At 44.2% G+C, this 22,613-nt stretch overlaps 3 protein-coding genes across 3 annotated transcripts in view; 2 read left to right on the forward strand and 1 right to left on the reverse strand.

The window, feature by feature from the left end:
- The window catches only part of LOC308162677 (zinc finger protein 654-like), a gene marked incomplete at both ends in the record, with an annotated part of 11,802 nt that extends 2,695 nt beyond the window's left edge, over positions 1–9,107 (forward strand). Inside the window, 5 exons of the mRNA XM_080536821.1 lie at positions 1,884–2,025; positions 3,765–4,046; positions 4,152–5,171; positions 6,917–7,761; positions 8,018–9,107. Coding sequence (XP_080392947.1) covers positions 1,884–2,025; positions 3,765–4,046; positions 4,152–5,171; positions 6,917–7,761; positions 8,018–9,107 — 3,379 coding nt within the window. The remainder of the gene's footprint in view (positions 1–1,883; positions 2,026–3,764; positions 4,047–4,151; positions 5,172–6,916; positions 7,762–8,017) is intronic.
- Positions 9,108–11,220: 2,113 nt separating this feature from the next.
- Positions 11,221–18,007, reverse strand: LOC308163181 (uncharacterized protein; the record flags this gene model as incomplete). The annotated part of the gene is made up of 10 exons (XM_080537371.1): positions 11,221–13,313; positions 13,624–13,767; positions 13,940–14,029; positions 14,200–14,337; positions 14,538–14,735; positions 14,939–15,012; positions 15,571–15,741; positions 16,137–16,289; positions 17,514–17,628; positions 17,780–18,007. The coding sequence occupies 10 exons, from the start codon at positions 18,005–18,007 to the stop codon at positions 13,182–13,184; spliced, it is 1,443 nt and encodes a 480-aa protein (XP_080393497.1). The 3' UTR covers positions 11,221–13,181.
- A 1,357-nt stretch (positions 18,008–19,364) lies between these two features.
- Positions 19,365–21,351, forward strand: cUnh3orf38 (chromosome Un C3orf38 homolog). The gene is made up of 4 exons (XM_080536316.1): positions 19,365–19,543; positions 20,054–20,274; positions 20,417–20,670; positions 20,784–21,351. Exons 1-4 carry the CDS (start codon positions 19,417–19,419, stop codon positions 21,148–21,150), a joined length of 969 nt encoding a protein of 322 aa, XP_080392442.1. The 5' UTR covers positions 19,365–19,416; the 3' UTR covers positions 21,151–21,351.
- The last annotated feature ends 1,262 nt before the right edge of the window (positions 21,352–22,613 follow it).

Consider the following 22,613-nt stretch of genomic DNA (forward strand, 5'->3'; position numbering starts at 1 on the left):
ACACACACACACACACACACACACACACACACACACACACACACACACACACACACACACACACACACACACACACACACACACACACACACACACACACACACACACACACACACACACACACACACACACACACACACACACACACACACACACACACACACACACACACACACACACACACACACACACACACACACACACACACACACACACACACACACACACACACACACACACACACACACACACACACACACACACACACACACACACACACACACACACACACACACACACACACACACACACACACACACACACACACACACACACACACACACACACACACACACACACACACACACACACACACACACACACACACACACACACACACACACACACACACACACACACACACACACACACACACACACACACACACACACACACACACACACACACACACACACACACACACACACACACACACACACACACACACACACACACACACACACACACACACACACACACACACACACACACACACACACACACACACACACACACACACACACACACACACACACACACACACACACACACACACACACACACACACACACACACACACACACACACACACACACACACACACACACACACACACACACACACACACACACACACACACACACACACACACACACACACACACACACACACACACACACACACACACACACACACACACACACACACACACACACACACACACACACACACACACACACACACACACACACACACACACACACACACACACACACACACACACACACACACACACACACACACACTTTCTCTCACTCACACACTGACAGCCAGTCTGCAGTACCATAGCCAACTACTGATCCAACAAACAGAAAAGTAAACCAGATACAAAACAGGTAGTTCCCTAGTTTGAAAGGAGGAAATAAATGCATTTCTCTACCTTAGTGGGAGACCTGGCACTGGGAGGAGGCAGCTAGTTTCTAATAGTCAGGGCTGTAGGAGCTGGTTGCAAGGTGTCATCAGCCACTGTGGATCTGTCATCGAAAAGGCAATCTGCAGCCTCGAGAAACTTTTTTCACAATTTCGCCGTCTTTGAATGACTTCTTGTGTTTAACAAGAACGTGACTGACGCGATAAGAAGCTATCGTTGCAGCCGTACGTTTTCGCTCTTTTGCGACATTTCCCTTCTTCGAAATAGCCATCGTAGATTTGCTGATCAGACAGACGCATTTCCAATATCACATCGTGTAAAAAAAGTCCTCCTCCCATTCTGGATGGAAGTTATACGTTATTGGTTTCTTACTTGGTCCAGCTTCCCCACTCATTTGTATAGCCTTTATTTAGTATTATATAGTAAATGGTAGAAATTGGAAGGCTAACTAGGTAATTAGTCTCGCCAGTATTTTGTATTTTGTAGCGCGTGTTAGGTGTAGGTGAAAAGATCAGATCTCAGACTGGCTCACCTGTACGTCAATCAAGTGGCAAAAGCCATAGTGAGGATGGATGATAGGCGATTTTTATTTTTTGGTTTTTTTTTTCTTCCGTTTTGTTCAATGCCATGCGATCTACCCATACTACCTTTGCGATCGACCGGTCGATCGCGATCGACGTATTGGGCACCCCTGATCTATGGCTACAACTTAAGTAGTGTGTACATCCATTTCTCGTCCCTCAGTTTTTTTTCCTTTCCTTCTCAGTAACTATCATAGCCAGTTGCCCTCACAAGGCTAGACAGTCTCTGATTTTAATCTGTTTCTAAATCTTTTTTTCAGATCAAAGCCTTGTTGATCTATGTTGTTTATGCCATTGCTTTTTGTCTACAGGGACCTGGTGTTTATCTGGAGCAGGTTGCATCTCAGGGCGTGTCCTTCCAAGCAGGGCTTCCTGGCAGAATGTCGTCAGCTGATGTCATCCGCCACCAACATCAGAGCCATCTTCCCCTTCATTAAAGTGGTCACAGCAGAGGTGGGTTTACAGCCAATGACCTAGTCTCTGACCTCCTGAAATATGTCACCATTGTCCTCCTACAGTCTTTGTTAACCTGAGCGTATAAATTATTTTATCATATCTGTATCACATTGGAGTGAGGTGGTGCTATGAGGTGGTACAACCCTGTCAAATTGTAAAACCTGGGGAGTAGTGGTGGCCTAGTGGTGGGTAGTGGTGGCCTGGCCTAGTGGATAGTGAGTTGGACTGGTGATCAGAAGGTCATGAGTACAAATCCCACCTGGGAACACCACCACCAACAATGTGCCCTTGAGTAAGACATTTAGCCCTAAATTACTCCACGGAGACTGTCCCTGTAATCTCTAATTGTAAGTCTCTTTGGATAAAAGCTGCTAAATAGTAACATTTAAAAAAAAAAAAAAAAAAAACTGCTGCAGGCAATACCTGATATGGTTAAATTGCAATGCAATTTTCCACTTCAATTTAATAATTCTTCATAATAAATACATTATCAGTGTTTCCCCTACCATTTCCTTGGGGGGGCGTGTCCGCCCCCCCAACGGAACCCCCCGCCCCCCCAAGAAAGAGGAATTATTACGGACGTAAACACCAAACATCTGACAAGTAGGCTAAAATATCCGCTTTTTTTAAATGCACCCAACCCGAATCTGGCGAGTGGCAAGCCCATGGGCTCGTTGGTAACGTTAGTCCGGCAGTAGTCTCGCATAGCCAAACCTATCTCCACACAAGATTGTGCGCGAGTGTGCGAGCGGGACGCGCGCGTTTTTTTTTTTTTTTTTTTTTTGCAGGGTGAGATGTCTGCAGATGGAAAGTAAGCAAGTTGAAACGTTAGCAAATATAATTGCTGAGTGTTCTAACAGAGCAAGTTGGTTCAAATTGGTCGTTATTATTGTGACTAGAAAGTGTCTGATTATAGTTCCATGGTATGTAAAATAGTGTCAAAGAACTAGCAAGCTAACTAGCGTACTCAGAGGTGATTAGATGAGCTAGTCTGCTGCACACATGCCAGCTAAAGAGCTAACTGGATGCACTTTATTATTTTACTTAAAGTAGATATACTATCTTTCTTATTCTGCTAGAATTGGGCTTCATGGTAATACCATATTGGCATATTTACAGTACATGGACAGTGGATTGAAGCATTGGAAATGTCCGTTTTTTTATAGTTGGACATACACATTTTTTCCAGGTGAGAGAGTAAAGTCAAAATGACATTATCTGACTGCATTGTCCACACTAATCCAATATTCAATTATAATTATGTTATAAATTGATATGGATCAATTTATACCTCTTATTAGATTATAAATACTCTGGTTGTTATGTTTGGTTGACAGTAAAAGAGGGAGAGAGGAGGATAGAGAGGGAGAGAAGGAGAGAGAGCAGGATGGTGTCAGCACACCAGAGAGAGAGAGCGAGCAAGAACCAGGTGAGAAAGTTGACAGGTAGTCAAGACCACATAAGTAAGTAGCCTTGAGAACCGATGGTTCTCGAGCCTAACGGCCCATAGGGCAGGAGCCTATCTCCTGTTTCCGTAGCGTGAGGCGACTTAATGTACAAGTTAGTACACCCCCTGGACATGACGCTGGTATGTCGCAGGGTCTTACCCCCTGGGGGGGGGGGTCCATGCCACGGTCCATGCCACCCCCCCAAGGCAGCAAACCTAGGGGAAACACTGCATTATGTAATCCAGTGTACAGTAGTTCTAACACAGTGTGTGTTTGTCTTCTGCCAAGATGGTCAGTGAAGGTGTGCAGTTGTGTGTGGAGCTGTGTGCCCATGCCCTCCAGTCTGACCCCAAGGCTGACCCGTTGACCCGCTCCCTGGTGTGTAAGACCATCGCCTTCCTGCTGCCCCGGGACCTGGAGGTGTGTCGGGCCTGCGCCCTCCTGGTCTTCCTTCTAGAGCGCAGTGTGGAGGCCTACAGGACCGTGTGTCTGCTCTACACACACCCTGACGAGGAGCCACACCCATACCACAACCTCATCAGACCCAGCATGCGCTTCCACATCCTACAGGTCAGAGACGGGTCAAATTTAAAAAACACACAAAAAAACTAGAATTTAATTGAAGCACATTATGTTAAATCCATGTCATTGATTCCCTGCTCATTTTGACCCTAGGTGTTGAAGGAAGGGCTGTGCTTCGATCCTGAGTTCTGGAACCTTCTGACCCTGAGGACACACTGCCTCGAGCTAATGAGTGACAAGGCCATGAGAGCCGCGCTCAGCGAGATGAAGGACGAGGAGACCGAAGAAGAAGAGGAGTGGATACCAAATGACTACATGCACGAGGATTACATACCACACACAGACACCTTGGAGTCCCACACTAACTCAGCATTACAGACTTCCTGTGAGACACCTGAGGAGAAGCCTGAGGTGGAGCCTGAGGGGGGAGAGGCTCCACATGAGGCTCCAAAGGAAGCTCCTCTCAGGAGGCGGAGGAAGCGGAGGAGAAGGAGAAGGAGACATGGGTCTGATGATGTCGACTCTGCCGATGATCCAGATATTAAATTCTCTCTCAAACCCACTCACTCTGACATTAAATACACTCTGAGACGCAATCATGCTAATCCTGAGAGTATGGCTAAACTACCAGCCAACCGCCAAAGGGAATATCTCTCCCGCCATGTGAAGAATAAGATCATGAAGCGGCGGGGCAGGAAACCAAGATGGCTGCTCCTGGAAATGGCCAGACAGGCAGAGAACGCTATCCCAGCGGGGAAGAGACATGCCCTCAGGACTATATCAATGCTGGAGCTCTCTTATCCTGAGAACGACATTTTCCTGGAACAGGAGGAGGAAAGGATTCATCCAGAACACAGTATTAAAGAAGAGAATGCACTTGAAAACCATGTTAACATCGAACCTTCCAGCAGCCTGCATGGTGAGGCCCATGTAGAGCCTCCAACAGAGACGGACATAACCCCTTTAGATTGCCCCAATGAAAAAAGTACTCTTGTTGAGGCAGCACCGGAGGTCGAAGGCCCAGAGGTGGCGCAGTGTCCACTGCAACTGTTCCACAGCTACTCTAGACCTTATGAAAAGGAACCAGAGCCCTCTGAATCCACAGGGACTGAGTTACAAGATGACAGCACAGCGATGGAGCAGAAACCATCAGTGGATGACACGCACACTCAGGTTAGTCATGCTGGTCACTATCTGAGACTAAGTGATGTCATACTAGTGCTTGATGAGGATACCCCTGCTGTTTTTGATGAGGATACCCTTGCTGTTTTTAGACATTTTAATCATCTCATCAATCCATACATATTCATGTACCGTATTTAAGCCAAGCCAATGAAACCTGTCCTGTCCAGGGCACATATTTTGTATTGATTATCGAGTAAATTCAGCGGGTAAATTGTTACACTACGCCGGGAAAGTTGTCACATTGGATTATCAACAAATAAGAACACTAATTAATTGTGAATATTGATTATAATTTCAAATTCCAAAACCAAATTCAACTTCATTAAATAACTCAAAATTAAAACAATCATGTCTAGAGAATCTGGCAAATCATGCCTTTGAATCTAAATATTAATGTTGGCAGAGCACACATTAATTAAGTGGCATGACAACTTTATTTTAAACTTTGAAATCGAACATTATGTGACGTGCACGTAGATCCACAGTAATAGTTGGAATTGGAATGGAATGTATTACTGGCTTGTAGTGTTTTAGTAGACAGACAGACAGACACACACGCGCGCGCCATCATATTTGGACAAGTAACTTGAGCTCTCAGACAAGTAAAAGATAAGTTCACTTGTCTAAAGGACAAGTACCTGAAAAAGCTTAATGTCAAGCCCTGTAATTTACAAATAATTCCCCAAAATGCTTTGGGTAAGTACCCTGCCCCCCTCCACCTCTCCCTCCCCAATGGAAGCAATCTTATTTGGTAAATGGTAAATGGACTGACTTGTATAACGCCTTTTTCCAAAGCGCTTTACAATGGCATCTCATTCACCCATTCACACACATGATAGCGGCAAGCTACCATGCAAGGCGCCGTCCGCTCATTAGGAGGCAATTTGGGGTTCAGTGTCAGGACAGGAGGAGCTGACCTTGCGATCATTAGACGCTGGCTCTACCTCCTGAGCCACAGCCACCCGACCCTGAGCCACAGGAAGAAATCTTCCTCCACCCCGCTCCTAAACTCCCACGGGTTGAATCCTAGCCGACGGCTTCGTTGACAGGTGGTCCATCGCCTATGGACCGCCGTTTCTGACTCAAATTGCTCCAGTGGAGGGCCTTCCATAGTCAAGAATAAAAAAGCCTCTGGAGCAGAAGGGTGGCTCTCCTCCACTTGACCTCCAGTTTTTACCTGTCTCATTCAAGAAAACTGAAACATCCCCCACACACCTTACTCTTAATAACCTTACTCTTACTATTCTACACACCTGACTTCAAGACTCGGCAATCACATTGTCAACCAGAATGTCGGCTTTACCTAAGATCTCCTCATAGAACACAGCGCTCTCAATTCATCTACTCCTGCCTACATAAACTGCTCCCTGGCAGCTGGGTCAGCAGCACGGTCGCAAACTGGCCATGATGAAGGGTCAAGGGCTCTAAACTTGGCTATAGTGCCACCTTGCTGCAAGTTCTCCAGTCGCTCCTTATTGTGGATGTTATAGCGTACACATTATGGGTCACCTATCACTAGTGCCATTCGCGTGAGTGTGTGTTCAATACCGTGTATTTTCATTTAGGTTGATGCAAGCGTATATTTTTTGCGGATATTAATACATTTCTTTTTGCTTTTACTTGTCCGTCGGACAACTGCAGCAGGAAGTCCACTTGTCTGAACATAAAATGCCTTAATGCCCTGCTGTATATTGCTATTCTGGTCATGTAACTTCTTGTCTCTCTTCTAACAGGGCGAAGGTGATAGAAGGGTTCCAGAGGTCTCCCGCAAGCGGTACGCCCTCCTAAGGTACCACTGTGGGTACTGCCAGAAGGACTTTAAAGGAGGGAACGTGATGAGACACAGCCTCTCCCACCTGAAGAGGAGAAGGCGTAGGTGTATATTTTGTGGAAAACGCTTCCCGCAGTATGACCTTGCTAAGGAACATGTGCTAGAGCATATAGAGGAATTGAGAATCACAGCAACCAAAACTAAGGAACTGGGAAAGAAACAGAAACAGAAAACTGTGACACCAAACAGTGAGATGACCCCTGCCGTGAATGGATCTACAGAACCATTGGTGAGGGAGACCCAGTCCTCAGAGACCCAGTCCTTAGAGACCCAGTCCTCAGAGAACCGGATCCAGCCCTGTACTCTAACCCCAATCGACCAGCCCTCTAAAGCCAAGTCCCGTAAAGCCAAGCCCGAGGTTAGTCAGGAGAGCAGGATAATCCAGAACCTCAGAACTCTGATCAAAAAGACCCAAAGCTTGCATAAAAGGCAAATGACGGACAACAACACAAACCATGAGCCAGAGCTACTGAAGGATGAACAAGTGACAGTGAAAGACAAACTGGTGATAGTGCGAGAGGCACCTGTGAAGGAGGGAGGAGAGGAAGGGCCAGTGAAAAAGGGAGAGGAACGAGAGAACGGGGTAGGCACAAAGTATCATCTGTGTCCTGCAGAGGGGTGTGATAAGGTCTTCTCGAGGATCGGCCAGACCCTGATCAGACATGCATGTAACAACCACATTGGAGACCCAGCAGTCCTGGATCAGACCTTCCACTGGGGAAAAGGAAAATGTGTGTTCTGCACAAGGTAGGAGCCAGTGTCTCTGCTTATTCTGCAATCTCTTTTATGGACCACTTTATTATTAGTAGTATTAGTAGTTGCATACAGTATCCAGTTTGCTAATAACACTATTAAGGACTTAATAATAATTAATTTTAGAATGGAAAAAAGAACACACTGAATTAAAACATATCGTAAGTTAAATGATGTAGTGAATACAAGTATAAATGATTCCCGTGTTGGAGAAATCACCTGTTCTGATTTTTCATTTCATCAACCACAGATACCTGTTCAACCGTCAACACTACAGGGATCACATGAAGTTCCATGACAATCTTCTGAAGCAGATGTGTGTTCATCTGGAATGCAGCCAGCGCTTCAAGACCTCCCAGGATCTGAAAGAGCACATGGACACCCACATGCCACTCCGGCCACAGTGTCCGTTCCCAGGCTGCGAGCAGATCTTCTCTGGCCTGCCCATGCTCTACGACCATGAGTGGAGGCACTACACCCAGCCCCAGCTTAAAGATGAAACGGAGCAGATTGCTCCTGCTCCGCAGCCCAGCCCTGATGCTCCCTGGAAACAAAGAGTGAAGAGCAAGGGGGTATCGCTGCTTGGATGGAAGGGTTACAAAGAAACGTCTAGTCCTAAAACCAAGTGTCCTGATCGTCCTAAAACTAGCCCTCCTGATCCTGGGGAGAGGGCTGTCAGTGAGGCTGAGACTGAGGGGAGAGAGGGGTGGCAGAAACCTGAATTAGACCCCAGTGTTAAAGTCAGTCCTTTTGGGACTCCAGATACTCATTTCAGTGACCCCACATCGAAACTCAACGGGCATGAGGAAGATAAGTCAGACGAAGGCCCTGAAAAAGAGGTACCTGTCCTCACAGCCATTCCATCAGCCTTGCCCCAGCTCGGAGCCCAAAACCCCCCAGACCTGCTGTGCCACAGCCCTGCAGAGCCCGTGGACATCAAAGAGGTGGAAGGGATAGTGACTCTGTCAGAGATCACCCGATGTATGGCAGAACCCTGCATTCCGCCGCCCAAGACTTTCAAACCCGAGGACCCCAAGACTTTCAAACCCGAGGACCCCACCTACGTATCCGTCATCAAAGCACCCCTTATCCGGCCGCCCCCCCCCTCGTACCTGGACGAGCATGCACTCTGCATGCCCAAGCGCAGAAAGTACTTTGAGACCACGTCCTCTTCGCCTAACAGTAAGAGTGGTGTGGTCGCTGTGGCTAGGCAGACACAAAGGCAGCGCTGCTCCAAGTGTTTCTCCTCCTTTAGTAGTCCAGAAGAACTGCAGAAGCACCTCTCCCTGAACACCTGCTCCTCCCTCTTCAGCTTCGATTCTGATGAAGACAGTGAGTAGAGTTTGACTAGATATGTTATTTATGGTTTGTAGCTGCTATTATTAATAGCATTTGAGAGTATGATGCAGTGGCTCTCTTTCACTCACGGAAATATTAACTTTGTCTTTTCATTCACAGGTTAGATGAGAGAAGAATGACCATGGTGGTCAGCCAGGCTGGTTGAGAGTGTCTGGTGGAAGTGACTGTCATCTCCTTTGCCCTGGAGGGCCCTGCTGGACCCTGTAGAATGAGGAACTGTTCTTGTGTGGAGAGCTGGAACTATTACACCGACAGCATCACCTCTGAGAGGTGGCCAGCACTAACGCTTAACCAGGGCAGAGTCTCATGGAAGACTATAATTCTGACTGTTTGAAGCCTTTCAGTCATTAATACAATCCCATACAGGACCCTCTACAAACCTAGTATTGCTGCCGTCGCAATATTCAATATTCATTGCAATTCACCTGCAATATTCACTGTATATACAGTAGATGTTTGGAGTGGCCAGGACAAGTTTTTTCAGTAATTGCCAAAATGTAGTTCTTTTGTTTATTATTATACTTTTTTAAATCTATTTGAAGTGCACTGTAGTTAATAATACAGTGTTTCAACAGTGCTTGGAATAATGATTTATTTGATTTGGAACCAGTGGCATAACTACCATATATGCTGCATTAGGGCCCAGAATCACCCACAGGCCTTGAACTTTCGTATCATATTCATGATAATATCTCAAGAACTGAGTCTCTACAATATAAACTGATACTAATACCTCAATAACCCCTTTCGCACATACGAGCCTTCCCAGTACCAGTTGACTTGCTGTTAAATTAATGTGAAAGATATGATGATAAATACATTGAAAACGGAGGTATAATATAGTTATGATACAGTTGAATGCTTGATTCAAGTAGCTTGTGCAAACCCGGGAATGCCGTTGACGTGTGAAAAGGAGCAACACAGCACTCTACGGGCATTTAGCTAGAAAATCACTGGTGGGCCTGGGTTGGGATTCCATGTAATTTACAGGGAACTATGTGTGAAAGGGGCTAATGTTACATTTCTATATTAAATTTAAATAAGGATTAATGCCGGGTGATTTGATGTAAAAAAAGAAAATGGAGGAATTTTTGACACATGCGGAACGTTATTCCGTGTCCACATTCCGCACAGAAGAAGAAGTCAGCACAGCAGGTATCTTAGGCTAGCTAGCGAAGTGACACTTACTGAGAGAGTATTAATTATAATTATTTATTTTACTGTCAATGTGCGAGTGGTGCACTATCACCGATATGTTCATGATCTGTGTCAAGATGCGCTGCTACCGATAAGGTTTTCATGATGCTCCAACAACTTAATTATGAATTATGATTTATTTGACTTGTTGTCAATGTGCGGGTGGTGCACTGTCACCGATTATGTTAATATGCAGTCTCTCTCTCACAGAAAGCGCACCCTTTACTAGGCTATTATTTATTTTGGCTAATGAAAAGTTGTTGTAGGGATGCTAGGCATGAATTGCGCAAAAAGTCACAGAAGAAATCGCGCGCTCCTGGGGCCCACTCTGGCCATCTTGCATTAGGGCCCAGTGCAGACTTGTTACGCCACTGGTTGGAACTATTTTAGTTTGCACAAATGTTACATTTTCATTTTTCCTCCTCTTTAACAATTTAGAGTGAGAAGAGGAGTTTCTGACAATGTATTTGAAATGGGTCATCTATGATTTTTTGATTTTTTTTATGAATTTGAGTGAATCAGTTTTAAGTTCCATAAGTATGTATGATTTTTATGGGAGAGCACTCACATGACTTGTGGTTTTTATGAATGTACAAATGTTAATATATTTATTAACTTTGTACTTGATATGATTATGTTACTAAACTCTATTTTTCTTAAAGAAAAATCTATGAATTTTGTTTCAGTAAACAAATTGTGAATCAAATGAAGTCTATTTTGTATGAATGTAGGTGAGGAGACATTTAATTAGCTATATCCACTGGTGGTTATCTATGAATCAGATTCAGAGGAATAAAGTAAGTCAGTATCAAGTATTGATGAGTTCCAAAAAAAGAGGACAAATGTTAGACTATAAGATATTATTTATTTCAGATATTCTTTGCATAATTTCCATCATAAAAGTATTGCTTCAGAGTTAGGTCATAGATAAATCCAGGCAAGAGCATGATAAAAGTCATGCCAGTCTTATTCTCAACAGATTTGCATCACATTGTTTGTTTTGTTTCCTGACAAGTACAAATAGAGATGAGGTAAGTTTAGGGAAGTACAATAGTCATCAGAGCAAATGATGAGTTCTCTTCATCTTCTAGTTTTTTCTTGCACTGTACACACGCTTATTGGGCTGTGTGAAACCCCATAGGGCAGGGTTTTTCGGGGTTTCCTTTAAACTACTGTACAGGACATGCAGATTTTGTTCCAGCCCAGCACTTGGAAAAACCCAATTTGAATAACAAAGTCTTGAAGATTCTTCGAAGTAGATGCACTGAAACTGGACTCAGGACAAGCCTCCACACCCTGTAGGACCAGAAGAACACATTCCTATGGGGTTCCACAGCAGCAAGTCCAGTGCAAAAGGAGTTCCAGTTGCACTGATGATGTCTGTGCTGTACACAGGGCTCGGGGTGAGAAAGCTGGGGTACGGCTAACCTCCGTGTTCTAGTATTCCCATAACATGGAGACAAGCCGTATCAGGGTTGGGGTTAGGAGCATGGCCTCAGAGGTATGCTGTCTCATGCAGGGTAAGAAGGCACTGGCTAGAGAACAGGGAAGGGAAATATCCTACCTTTTAGCCCAAGCAAACAGTATTACATGCATCAAACGCATTCCAGTTACTTTCAACACATGCTTTTAACTGAGTGAAAATCAATATAATGAGCAACCCTAGTGGTTTTCTGTATTTTTGTAACGTGGGGTTTGACTTGGGGAAGAGATGTGGAAGTGGTGCATAGCCAGTCTCAAAAACAGAAAACAAACACAACATACAGTATGATAGGAGAGGAAGACAGCAGTTGGTTCACCATCATGAGTGCTAGATAATGGTATGTTGCAATGATATAGCCTAAACAATAGTGCCCTGTTCAGTGATGTGGTCGTGTAGACCTAATAATAGAGTGATACAGTAAAACTGGTACAGTAAACAGTGAATTGATATGACTGAACTGTTTTCCAGCAGTGCTTTTTGCTCACACAGGAAGCCCACTCTTCCCTTTGCATCATGGGGCAGCTGACCTGAGATAAAAATACAAATGCATTTTGGGTAGAGAAGGAAACACTTCTGAGTTCCAGACAGGTGAGCTTGTAGTCTCAATGTGCTACGTATTCTCTGGAATAAACAAGATTAGACGTCTTTAACGTCACAAAGTGGCTTAAACACAGGAGATCTGGAGACTAATGTACAGATGTAAATAGTACCTGGGTCTAGATCTGATATGCATTAACAGAGATGGACACACAATCTGGGATAAATACTAAATAACATAACATAATAAAATACCATTATTTAACTTTTTTGTCCATTGGAAAACATACAAATGTGTTCCAAAAGTGTTGCATTAAAGCTTAAACATGCAAAGTAGAAGCAAGTGCAAGGAGTGCTTCCAGATTCTGTACGATGTGAATACATAGATTTTGTGATCGCTATCACTAATCTATAATTAATTAGCTGTGCTAAAATGCAGCAGAAGCAGTTTCAAGTGAAAAAGTTCCAGTTAGAATTGGAAGAAAACAAAGTGTGGATTCACATGCTGCGGGTGTGCAGGGGATTGCAGAGTGTTGGTAAACTCACACACAGACATGTACACTGAGAAGAGAGCTGTTTAGAGTTTGAGATACGTGTTTCTCTGTACTGTTTAGAGGACAGCGTGTGTATATGGCTTGTTATTGGGACAGTTAGCCTAGGAGCCAGTCGGTTTTTGTGACCTTGCTGAATGCTCAAACAGTTAGCCACCTAGGTTAGAGGGAGAATTTGTGCTCAGACTACAGCAGAGGTTGTAGATCTCAAACTGCTGGGATTTTAACCCACCAGCAGACAGTGGGGGGAAAAGGGTTCAAGTAGGAACTGTAGGAGGCGGGGTCTTTCAGTGCTGAGTACTGTTAGTGCCCCAGTCGTAGGGCAGGTAGCTGACTTTGATCTTCCCAGCAGAGAGGACAGTCTGCAGGCTGGACTTCTTGGGTGACTCGTTCATGTGTTCAAGGATCCAGTTCAACAGCTTGAGGAAGAGGAGAAGAAGGAGCAATGCTTATAGTATGCTACACAACACGAGTGATAACCCTGTAATGTAGAAATGCATTCTTTAAGATTCAGATAACACATTTTAAATGGTTTAACTCATTTTGGCAAAATGCTAGGGATGCTTTTGCTGTGTGGTAATGTCTGTTCCTTTGAGGAGATAGTGAATGCGGCATGACACTTAAGTGTGTGGCGTTATTAAGGGGTCCAACAACTCTAACCATACCATACACCACAGCAGTTCTCTACAGTGACGGTAAAAGCGTGTTAGGTGAGCGGTGTGGACCTACCTTCTCGTCTGTGCCCCCGAAGTCAGCCTTGTACCACTTGAAGATCTGGCTGAGTTGGACCTCCCCCTTCTCAGAATCCACCACACAGGCGTCATCGTTCTCCAGGAAGGCCTCTGCCGCGGTGCGCAGCTGACCGTCAATGTCCTGACAGGATTGGTCAGAGAGGACACAATGACATTTCACTTAAACTCATCCCCCCCACCCACACTTTAAATGACAGTCCAGGGTTTTATTCAATGTCTTAGAACACTGCACTGCAGATTGTGATTCCACATTCTGCATGACAGATACAGTGTTGATGTCTGTTGTCTCTTACCTGCGGGGTGTATGTTTTGATTGGCGGACAGCCCTTGGCTCCACAATTCAGAGCAAAGTGGATGAGGGGCTCTGCATCTGGCAGGGCCACCTAGTGGACCAGACGAGAATAACAACAATCACCTAAACATCCTCAATGTGTTGTCACATCTAAAACTAGGTTATAGTTTAGATTATAATTGAACATTTATCGAACGGGCACATGAATTGGAGCAAGTGGAGATTTAACAGTCAATTCGAGTTTATGTTCAGGGAGAGTACCTGTAGACGAGGGTCAGACTTAGAGAAGGGTTTGAGAATTTGTGCGACACCCTTTCTGTTGCCCCTCAGCACTCCGTTCTCAATGTCCTGCAGAGTGAACACCTCTCCACCGATCAGGTAGCTCACGTAGTTAAAGAACTGGAGACACAGGAGTATAAATAAACCTCATTTCTGCATGATGCATCAGCTCTATTTTTTTGTAAATATGTCTAGACCAGTAACATGGGTAATATGGGCGGTGCTGAGGGACATGAGGCCTGAGAACTGATTCAGTGACGGGATCATGTTTCATCCACTGACCCATCTGGCCATGTCATCTACCACGGTATTTCTCTTACCCTGTATCTCTGCCACACGTTGGTGGGGGCTCCTAATTTGAGGGTACCGTGGATGACCAGGGCGTTATATATGTTAATGAAGAAGGCCAGTTTCTCCTCTCTGGTGAGAGACATCAGCTCCACCCTTTGTAGCTGAACCGCGAGCTCACAGTAGCGGTCAAACACAGGGCTCTGTGACATGGCCTTATAGTCCACATACTGCAGGAACGAACACAAACGCACACACAATGTTCCAATGGTCAGCAACTCAACGGTGCAGGCTTTTTACATTCTACAGTCAATTGAAAATAAAAAGCTTTGATTTTGAAACACTGAATTTATGAATATTGAAAAATAATTCAGCGTAACCCACACATACACAGACATCCTTATAGTCCAAACAGGTTGAGTGAGGCTGTTACCTTGCCATCAGCAGACAGGTACTCAGAGAACAGTTTCAGGATCATATCCCTCAAGATTGCAGACAACTCAGCAGCTGAGAAAGAGAGGAGCAGGAGGAAAGAGAAGAGAGGGAGACTTCACATCATCTATCTACAATCCGTTTATTCTAATAAGAACTAATGAGATCCAGAGGGTAGCTTCAAATGCAAGACATGCAGACATAGAAAGGCCACAACCATGCAATGGCAAGAAGATGCAGGATGAACACGCACGCACGCACGCACGCACGCACGCACGCACGCGCACACACACACACGACACAAACGACAAAAAAAAGAATGTGCCTGCAGCAATCCCGAATGAGCTTGTCAGTTTGTTTATACTGCAGAAGTAGGTGTGAACTGCCTGTACTGATTTTAGGCTCTGTCTAACCAGCAGCAAGATTTGACCTCCAACACCCGAAAGCCCCACCACCACAGCAGTCCTCAGGACACATCCTCACTTAGTGACAGTTCATTAGCACTTGTACCCCAGGGCCTCCCCTAAAAGAGCAACAGTGACAAGCAAAGCTCTAGGAAGAAGCCAGAGGAATCAGACTGTAGAGGGCCAGTCCTGTCATCTCTCCTCTCTTAATGTCCTCACGGACACCTACCCTGGAGGGGGCTGCATTCGGCCGTCTGTCCTGCGTTGAGGGCGGAGTGGGGGTCATGCTCCAGCAGCCTGTACAGTGTGTCATTCTCTCCAAATACCCCCTTACCAGACACACTGACCATGTACTTGCTGTCCATTAAGGCCTGCCCAGTCTCACCTGCCTGAGTCCCAGCTACCAAGCGGTGAGGGGAGGAAGTTAGAGTCATGAGAGAATCTGATTTGAGGAGGGAGGTCTGTTCTGTTACTTATATTTCTACGGCTATAGAGTTGGAATGGAACCAACGGATATTCTCAGACTGTCCCATGGCAGAGAAAAGCTGTTCACTGAAACACTGACCAATACAAAATGGATACGGTTCTGATTATGGGTAAATAAAAACACAGAGATGCATGTAAACTCCATAATAACAACAATGTCCAACCTAATACATCTAATGAGTGAATCTTACAGTGTAAGATTGTATTTGAAGTGAAGCCAAGGCAATTTAAAAAGTCAGAGTAGTACCCTACAACACCCTATTGTACATCACATTTACCCACGATGACTCGGCCAAGAGAAGAACTTACCCATGTTCCTCTCTTTCTGCAGCCAGCCCACCAGCTCAGCTCCTGTGAAGCTGTTTTTGCACATGCTCAGTCCCTTCCTGTGACAGCCAATCACACCGCTCCGCTTGAGCTCCACTACCACATCTGCTAATGCATCCCTCTCACACTCAAACTCTGCAGAGGGAGGGAGGGAGGGAGGGAAGGACACACACACCCTGATGTAGGCGTAGGGCTACCTGCTGAATTTGACCTAGCAGACCAACATTTGTAAAGTAACAAAAACCCCCAACATGATGATCGTGAGTGTGACAGAGTCATTCCTTTCCTGAAGAGACAGCACATCTGTACTATAGTAATGCACCCTAAGCGGTTTAAGCAACAGACCATGTTTCCTTGATATTTCTGTCAAGTGCAGCTCGGGAAATACAATATTTCTCCTTCCTCTCTATGCGAATCCATTCTTGACAGTCGTAGCAGGGGAGGCTATAACTCAGACACACATAATGAACTAGGGCAGCATTGCCACAGGTGCTGGGCTCATCTCAGGGTATCAGGTGTCACAGATCCACTGTCTTCTGCCCTCTCTGAGCAGTAGTGACAGTAGGACACAGCTGCTGATGCTGAAACAAAACCTGCCTGTTTCACATGCATCCGATAACATTCCACACACACACACACAGACCCACTCCTTCCCTAGTTATTCTATTAGCACTGATATAATATTTCATCTGATCTTCAAACAGTAGCACGTCCAAATAGCCCCATCAAATCAGACGTCAAGGTCTGTGCCATGTATAACAAAGGTTGTCTAGTTTAGTCTCGCTCTGAAGTCAAATAACAATTAGGGAAGAAGATTGTGTGCAGAACATAGAACAGCATTTTGTCAGAATGGCAATGCCCACTTATTAAGACACTTGATTTGATGCGTGTCAGTGGCCATTTTATTGTACCCATTCCATTAAAATCCTGTTCCATATTAAAAGTGCAATGCCTGATTTCAAATCAACCCATACAGCAGGCACTTGTATAGATCTTTATGGACTAGACAGGCAATAGCAACATGGTGACTACATTCCACCTAATTTACAAGATGGTATACCACCAGGTTAAAAAGAAATGCTGCAGCATACACGACCTTTACCTCTACTTATGTATTGTGCGTGTCAACGTTTTGGTCTAAGACCTTTATCATTAAGTTTACAGTCAAATAGGGTGAGACAGTGTTATTACCATATCGCTTATTCCTATCAAGTCCTTTCAGATCTAGCCTATGTGAAGTGTCTATATAATAATAATAATAATAATAATAATAATAATAATAATAATAATAATAGGTAGGGGCTCAGGCTAAGTGACCATTTAGAAAGCGATACTGCACAGTGCTGGTGGTTTACTGACCTTCATCGGCCTCTCCTGCCTTATCAGAGGCATTCTTCTCTGGAATGGGTGGGGCGTCCACTGGAATAGGTTCTTCCTTCACCAAGCGCACCAGCCTTTCCAACTCTGCTGGAGCCTATGAAGATAACGCAACAATGTTTTGGATAATTAGAGGAGGAGAATGTTGCCAACAAATATATATATATTTTTTTTTACATGGCCTAATTCGATGACAAGAAACACGAGAGTGATTGATAATGTGAGAGAAAGTAGTCTGGGGGTCTTACCAGTTTCTGCAGGTCGTCGTTTCCCCCCACATGGACACTGTTGAAGAAGATCTGAGGGACAGTGCTGCGCCCGGTCAGCTCCTTCACCCTGCCCCTCAGCTCTGGGTTCTTACCCACATCCACATCACACACAGGCACACCCAGCTGTCCCAGACTCGCCTTGGCCTGTACGCAGTGGGGACAGCCAGTGATGGAGTACACGGTCACACGTCCTAGTGCACTGTCCATCGTTTCCTCCGTCTAGAACAATGGAAAAAGGAGAAACAAAACACACAAGCAGAGCAGGGTTTAGCTTACAGCAAATGGGGCTCAGATAAACCGTTTTCAACAACCCTTCCTGGATAACATGTTCAAACTTCCTTGTGGTGAAATCATGTCACTATGTTGCAATCATGGGTTGATGTCGAATCATTGTTGCACCATGAACTCTTGAAGTTCCTCCTCAATATAACTTAGTCAATCAATAATGGCTTAGTTTTTTTTTCCCCCCACAATATTATCACAATATTGGTATTATCATTTTTATATACCAACATCAAAGACGAGACAACAAGACAAAAAAAAGAGAAACATACAATAACAAAATTCACAAACATAGACACACACAACTTGCATACATTTTGGATTGAATGAAAAAACAAAACTTTCCTCCTGTATAAAGTATTCTATCTTACATGTTCTTCATGTATGGTTCCCACAGCTTAATAATGGCTTAGTTAATCAAAAATGGCTAATATATACCGACATGTAAACACCAGCAAAACGGTGTACACTCACTGCAGTCCATGTAGCAGCAACCACTCGTCTTGATAATTGTGCATGTGGATTTGTCCTTATCTAGTATGTTTATCATTGCATAACATTTATATCATCAGCTGATTATGCAAAGTCAGTCAGAGAACAGCTGCAATGTTATTAGCGAGCTCGCTAGCCTCTCTCACCTCTACACAGACAGATCTCAGCGGTATTGTGATCAGATCTCAGAGAGATACATGCACGGAACGATCAACAGCTAATGTCCTGTCATTAGACAATGCCTGGGCATGCATTATTATAGATATATCATTAGTCAGCACACCTGCAGATAATTAGGCAGCTAGCTATCCTTATGTCCCGTCTTATGTCCCCCTCTCCCTCCTGGACCGCTACTCCTCTCTGCAGACAGAGGCTGTGTTCGAAATGGCATACTAGCATACTGCATACTAGCATACTCAATGAGTATATACTGCATACTAGCATACTCAATTAGTATATATACTGCATACTAGCATACTCAATGAGTATATACTGCATACTGCTTACTAAATTCATAATAAGTATGCCAATACCAGCCGACCGAAAATCTAGTATACATTTCTTGCATACTCAAATTGCACATACTCTACAGTGTGAACGCACTGCATACTCAAAATCTACGTCATATCTAGTATGAGTAGTATGCTAGTATGCCATTCCGAACACAGCCAGAGTTCGCTTCCACGGTTCCACTGTGCCATGCGGAACGTTGTTGCACGGGGAATGTTTGTTTCCCATCGGTTTATTTATCGTGGCACACCCGTCGATGCCCGATCGAGGAAGTGAAGCCACTGCTCTCACTGCAGTGTTTACTGTCTGGATTTACTGGAAAGGTTTCAAAGATGACAGGGTTGTCTGATTCGGAGCGTGACGGTTGCAAACAGATGCTGAGTCTTATGTCTTATAGCGACATACTCTTACTGAGTGACACGGTTACTAACAAGTTGATCGCCGTGGAAAGCATCACAGGTAGGTGAGGTGGGCGTGATGTGGTAGTGCCTACTTAGGCTATAGCCAACTTAAATCAAAGCCTCTTTACATCTCTGCTTGAAATCAAACAGGCCCAAACCCTTAAAATATTTAAATCTAAGCTAAAAACCTTCATGTTTTGCACCAGTTATGATTAAACACAAACACTTCTATCAATGTCTTTTTTTCCATTAACTATTGTCTTTTTAAATGTTTTATCTATTTACTTCTTATATTTGCTTTTATTCATTGTCATTTTTATTTTCTTATGCTCCTCTTGCTGTAGTTTTAAATAATGCATGTAAAGCACTTTGAATTGCCCCTGTTGTATGAAATGTGCTCGGCTATACAAATAAACGTGCCTTGCCTTGCCTTGCCTTATAACATTGAACAGGGTGTTCTCAGGACTGACAGTGGTTTCAGTTGTACGTTGCTGTGTGTCTGCACTGTAAGTTGTGGGGCCAGCCTCATTTAGAAATGTGATATTCTAGAGTCGTTGCTGTGTTGCAGAGGCTGTCGAGGCCATTCTCTCATACAGCAAGGATGCAGAGGAGCTCCTCAAGCGAAAGAAGGTGCTCCGTGACATCATATTCAAGTACCTGGCCAGAGAGGGGGTCGTGATGCCCCCAAACAGCGACAAACATCAGCTGGTGCAGAGGACTCTGGAGTTCTGGTCTTCGGGAAAGGTACAGAGAACCAGTCAGTTGTCACTGGACACATCAGCTTCATCGGTGAGTGACTTGATAGTCGTTGGTAGTGTCTCACCTCACTTTATTGTTGAGTAGTTCAGTTCACTGCTTCAACCAGTTCTACTGGTGTTGTGCCTGGAATGTGATCTTCTGATTTTGTAATCAAATGTCTTTTTGTTTGTAGGTCTCCATCGAACAAATTCCAGCGAATGAAACCAGTCTGAGTGTGAGACCGACTGAGTGTGTCATGACAGAGGGTGCCGCTTTGCCTACTCAGGTGGTGGGGGACCCTGGGTTAGACCCTCTGGTCTTAGGCAGGCAGTTCTGCCAGTGGTTCTTCACACTCTTGAACAGCCAGAACTCCTTTCAGGGCCAGCCTCCCCAGGACTGGGGACCCCAGCACTTCTGGGAAGATATGCGTCTTCGCCTATTCTCCAAGTACTAATCCGATTTTGCTGTAATTTGTACACTTTTGAGAAAAAGTATTGGTTTTGAGTGTTGCTCATTTAGGTTTTGGTGGGTATCTAAATCTAATCTAATCTCTCTGTCAGCACTGAAGGACAGAATGTGGAGGAGTTCCAGGGTGCTGAGATGGCCAGCCAACGTCTCCTGGCCCTGGCGAGGGATGAGAGCCTATTATTTAGCCCCAACCTGGAGTCCCATGGCCTCAGGGCCCTGTCCTCCCCCCATGGCCTGGTCTTGGTGGCAGTGGCTGGGACCATCCACAGAGAGAGAGCCTGTCTGGGCATCTACGAGCAGGTGTTTGGCCTCATACGCTCCCCGCTGGAAAACAATATCTGGAAGATCAAGTTTATCAACCTGAAGATCAGAGGACAGGATGCACTGACAGGGGAAGAGGAGCTGGCATCGCCTGCTTTGACCTGTGATTCCAATGAGCTGCAGCTCCTCTGTAGATAATGAGGGAGACCGTGGTCACAGACATGACTGTAATTGGACTCTGGAGACGTGTGGATGAAAGTGCACTTAGTACATTAAGGAATGCATGTAGTTGTTCTCAGTATGGAGAAAACACATGAGACAGAAACACTTTTTTGTTAATTATTTCATTCTTGTAATTTATTTCATTCTTAAAACACTGTTGTGGATTGTCATACTGCTTCCAATTAAAGGAATAAGAAGAAACATGTTTTTTCTGACCTACCATGTAACACAATCCCATTGTTTATGTGTGTTCAGGACTGTCAAATAGTTGCGATCCCACTGTTCTCATGTTTTGGTGATCTGTGCCTTATGTAAAATAGTCTCTTAAATCATGCCCCTCATCATCTGTAACTGTTAATAATCCAAAGGATTTGTGAATTTATGTAAATGTATTATACTAGGTTGTAAATATGGCAGGAATAAAATCACATTTTATATGTTTATGTATTCCTGTGTCATTTTTGCTGCTCCGTGAATTGTAAGTCATTGCTTGTATTGGTCTCAATGTATATGACTCTTTTGGCTCTAGTCCAGTCCAATAGATATCATAATGTCATAGAAGCCTGAGGGGGATGTAGCTCCCCCTTTATCCAAGTAAAGATAAACAAAATGTGTATCAAAGCAAATAATTGATTGCATGCCTTGGGATGATTCAAAGGGAAAACATACCTGAGGGCTTTCCGAATTTGATTTTACTTATTCAGGTTATCCAAAATGATTGTGCTCGAGTTACTTTCAAATTCAGGCTTCCTTCATCACTAACGTGGATCCTGATTCAACACCTGCCACTAATTCAAACCATACTGGAGTAGTGCTGCCTCTCAGTGTGTGACATTTCATTGTGATATTTTCTGTGCTGCGTTATTATGAAAAACCATTGCAGTTGTAACTTTTGACTTGTATCACTTGACATTTCGCATGATTGTCTACAGTCATTATCTACAGCAATTATTGGAACCTTTTCAAAATTGTAAGAAGTAATTGTATTTTAAGCATGTAATCGTCCTTTAGTGAGTGTATTTAAACTCACCTGTGGCAAGTTACAGGTGCTGGTAATATAGAAATCACACTTGCAACCATATAAAATGAAAAAGGTTGACTCAACCTTTGTGTTGTGTATCTTTATGTACCACACTGAGCACGGAGAAAAGAAAGAAGAGCAAAGGATTGTCTGAGGATTTGAGAACCAAAATTGTGGAAAAGCACGAAGAATCTCAAGACTACAAGTCCATCTCCAGAGATCAAGATTCAAGAAGTGTACAGCCCATGGCACTGTAGCTAACCTCCCTGGACGTGGAAGGAAGAGAAACATTTATGAAAGATTAAAATGAAGGATTTTTCGAATGTTGGCTAAAAAACCTCGATCAACTTCCAAACAAATTCAAGCTGAACTGCAGACACAGGGTCCAATGAGGTCAATGCCAATCATTTTTGTCCAG

The sequence above is a fragment of the Nansenia antarctica genome (genome assembly GCF_963989245.1).
Source record: "Nansenia antarctica genome assembly, chromosome: 7".
Lineage (NCBI taxonomy): Eukaryota > Metazoa > Chordata > Actinopteri > Argentiniformes > Microstomatidae > Nansenia > Nansenia antarctica.